Source organism: Mandrillus leucophaeus, unplaced genomic scaffold (genome assembly GCF_000951045.1).
Source record: "Mandrillus leucophaeus isolate KB7577 unplaced genomic scaffold, Mleu.le_1.0 Scaffold290, whole genome shotgun sequence".
Lineage (NCBI taxonomy): Eukaryota > Metazoa > Chordata > Mammalia > Primates > Cercopithecidae > Mandrillus > Mandrillus leucophaeus.
The window spans coordinates 138,054-140,773 of NW_012103032.1; the positions used below are offsets into that span (position 1 = coordinate 138,054).

At 41.7% G+C, this 2,720-nt stretch overlaps 1 protein-coding gene across 1 annotated transcript in view; it reads left to right on the plus strand.

The window, feature by feature from the left end:
• Window positions 1-2,720, plus strand: part of DHX8 (DEAH (Asp-Glu-Ala-His) box polypeptide 8) — a 57,500-nt gene that overhangs the window by 37,093 nt on the left and 17,687 nt on the right. Inside the window, exons 12-15 of the mRNA XM_011985987.1 lie at window positions 607-801; window positions 1,107-1,292; window positions 1,415-1,625; window positions 1,936-2,117. Of these exons, the coding sequence (XP_011841377.1) occupies window positions 607-801; window positions 1,107-1,292; window positions 1,415-1,625; window positions 1,936-2,117 (774 nt within the window). The remainder of the gene's footprint in view (window positions 1-606; window positions 802-1,106; window positions 1,293-1,414; window positions 1,626-1,935; window positions 2,118-2,720) is intronic.

The window sequence follows — 2,720 nt, forward strand, 5'->3', positions numbered from 1 at the left end:
GTCAGGAGTTCAAGACCAGTCTGGCCAACATGGTGAAACCCTATCTCTACTGAAAATACAAAAATTAGCCGGGCGTGCTGATGGGTGCCTGCAGTCTCATTTACTTGGGAGGCTGAGGCAGGAGAATCACTTGAATCCGGGAGGTGGAGGTTGCAATGAGCTGAGATCATGCCACTGCGCTCCAGCATGGGCGACACAGTGAGACTTCATCTCAAACAAAAAAAAAGAAAGAAAGAAAAAAAGCCTTTTCTATTATTTGGGTAGGCTGTGGTTTATTTAACTAGTCCTGTATCCATAGAACCATAGTTGATTGTAATCCTTGGGTGTTACAAACAATGTAGAAATAAGAAATAATTTTTGGGGAAAGATACTAGAAATTTGGGAGTTACAGGGGAAAGGAACACTTTTTATTTATCTTTTAAATTTATTGTTGACTTCTTTAACCATATGGGTACATCCCCCTTTTCTTTGGTGTTAGAATGTAGTCATTAATTATTTTATTCCAGAGTAATGTAGATTTTAATGATCATATTTGTATTCTGTTTAATGACCATATGTATATTCTGGCAGATTTTAATGACAATATTTATATTCTGTTGCTTTCAGGCCGTCCATGACAATCAGATCCTGATTGTTATTGGTGAGACAGGATCTGGAAAGACAACGCAGATCACCCAGTACCTGGCAGAGGCAGGCTACACTTCCAGGGGCAAGATTGGGTGTACCCAGCCCAGAAGAGTGGCAGCTATGTCAGTGGCCAAAAGAGTGTCGGAGGAGTTTGGTTGTTGCTTAGGCCAAGAGGTAAGTAGATAGTGGAGTCACTGTAAAAATACCAGAAACAAAGGCCCAGATCTCTTAACCTATCAAATGGAAATATTAATAATACTGCCTTTTTTCAGATTTCTCCTGAGGGAGAGAGGGTTCCCACTGTCATAATCAGTCTATTGAGGGTATAGTCTAAGACATACCTTACTATAAGGAAATTACTGTACATCTTGATTAAATTATTAAGATTGTGAGTAACAGTGACTGGGCTGAAATCTTCCCTGGTGATTGGGAAGAGGAGACATTTGTATCCTAGGTTTTCCCCTTCTCTTCTGCTTTAGGTGGGCTACACCATTCGATTTGAGGACTGCACTAGCCCTGAAACAGTCATCAAGTACATGACAGATGGGATGTTGCTTAGAGAGTGCTTGATTGACCCTGACCTCACTCAGTATGCGATCATCATGTTGGACGAAGCGCACGAGAGGACAATTCACACTGATGTGCTCTTTGGATTGTTGAAAAAGGTAACTAGATGCTCTTCAATGACCCCTCTACCTGTTGGAAACTGAATTCTGGGAGTTGGATTTGAGTATCTGTGTCTTTTTGGGTGGTCCTTTTCAGTAAGCCACATAATATTTCTCTTTAGACAGTTCAGAAACGGCAGGACATGAAGCTGATTGTCACCTCAGCCACCTTGGATGCAGTGAAGTTTTCTCAATACTTCTATGAAGCTCCCATTTTCACCATCCCAGGTCGAACATATCCAGTGGAAATACTGTACACAAAGGAACCTGAGACAGATTATCTGGATGCCAGCCTGATTACTGTTATGCAGATCCATTTAACAGAGCCACCAGGTAAAGGGAAAAAGCAATTTTTTCCCCCTTAGCCCAAAAGTCCTCATGTGGTTCTTTTTTGCTAATCTTTTTAAAAACACCTTCTAAATATTCATCTCTCTGCAAGCCTCAGGCTTGTATGTTTGAAATGGTGGTGGTTATAATGTCATGTATAAATTGTTTTTTTACTGGTTTGTCTATAGTTTACTTACTGGTCAGAATATGAATGTGTATGTTCTGTTATTTGAAGTTTTATTAATATCACCATAGCCTTTGTATAGAACATAAACACACAGTTAGAAAGTAAATGAATGCTCTATTCTGCTCGTAGGTGATATCCTGGTCTTCCTGACTGGTCAGGAAGAAATTGATACTGCTTGTGAGATCCTGTATGAAAGAATGAAATCCCTGGGACCTGATGTTCCAGAGTTAATTATCCTCCCAGTGTACTCTGCTCTTCCCAGTGAGATGCAGACCCGAATCTTTGACCCAGCTCCACCAGGCAGCAGAAAGGTAACATGGGCAAAAATGAAGCTTCCATGCGCCCTGAAACCATGTGTTGTGTGCAACCTGCCAGCCATAGTAGGGATTGCGTAAGGTGTATGTAAGTCTTGTTTGTTAGGTTTTAGAGACTGGTCCAACCAATTTGTTTAGGAATGAGGGCCTAGTATGTGACCTCTCGTCTTCTTCCTCTTCTTCTTCATTTGACAAATATTTTTTGAGCATCTACCAGGCTTTGGGCTACACATGGGAGCTGCATTGTGAGAACAGGCCTCTGTCTGCTATGGGGCATCCCCAGTCAACAGACTTTCAGCATATAGTGTGAAAATGCCACTCATGCTTGGATACCCAGGTGGGAGCACCCAACCCTGTCTTCTTAGGAGAAATAAGGATCTGAGGTAGTCCTGGAGAACTCATGAAAGGCAAGGGGACAAGCATTCTGAGGACACAGAACTGTCTATGATGGCCTGGAGGCAAGCAAGAGGGGCCAGTTCAGGGAATGGCATAGTTCCAGTGGCTGGAACCAAGTATATGACTGTGTGTATGAGACAATAGGAACGGAGACAGATGGATATAGGTATATTTTTAATAACAGTTTTATTGAGATACAGTTTA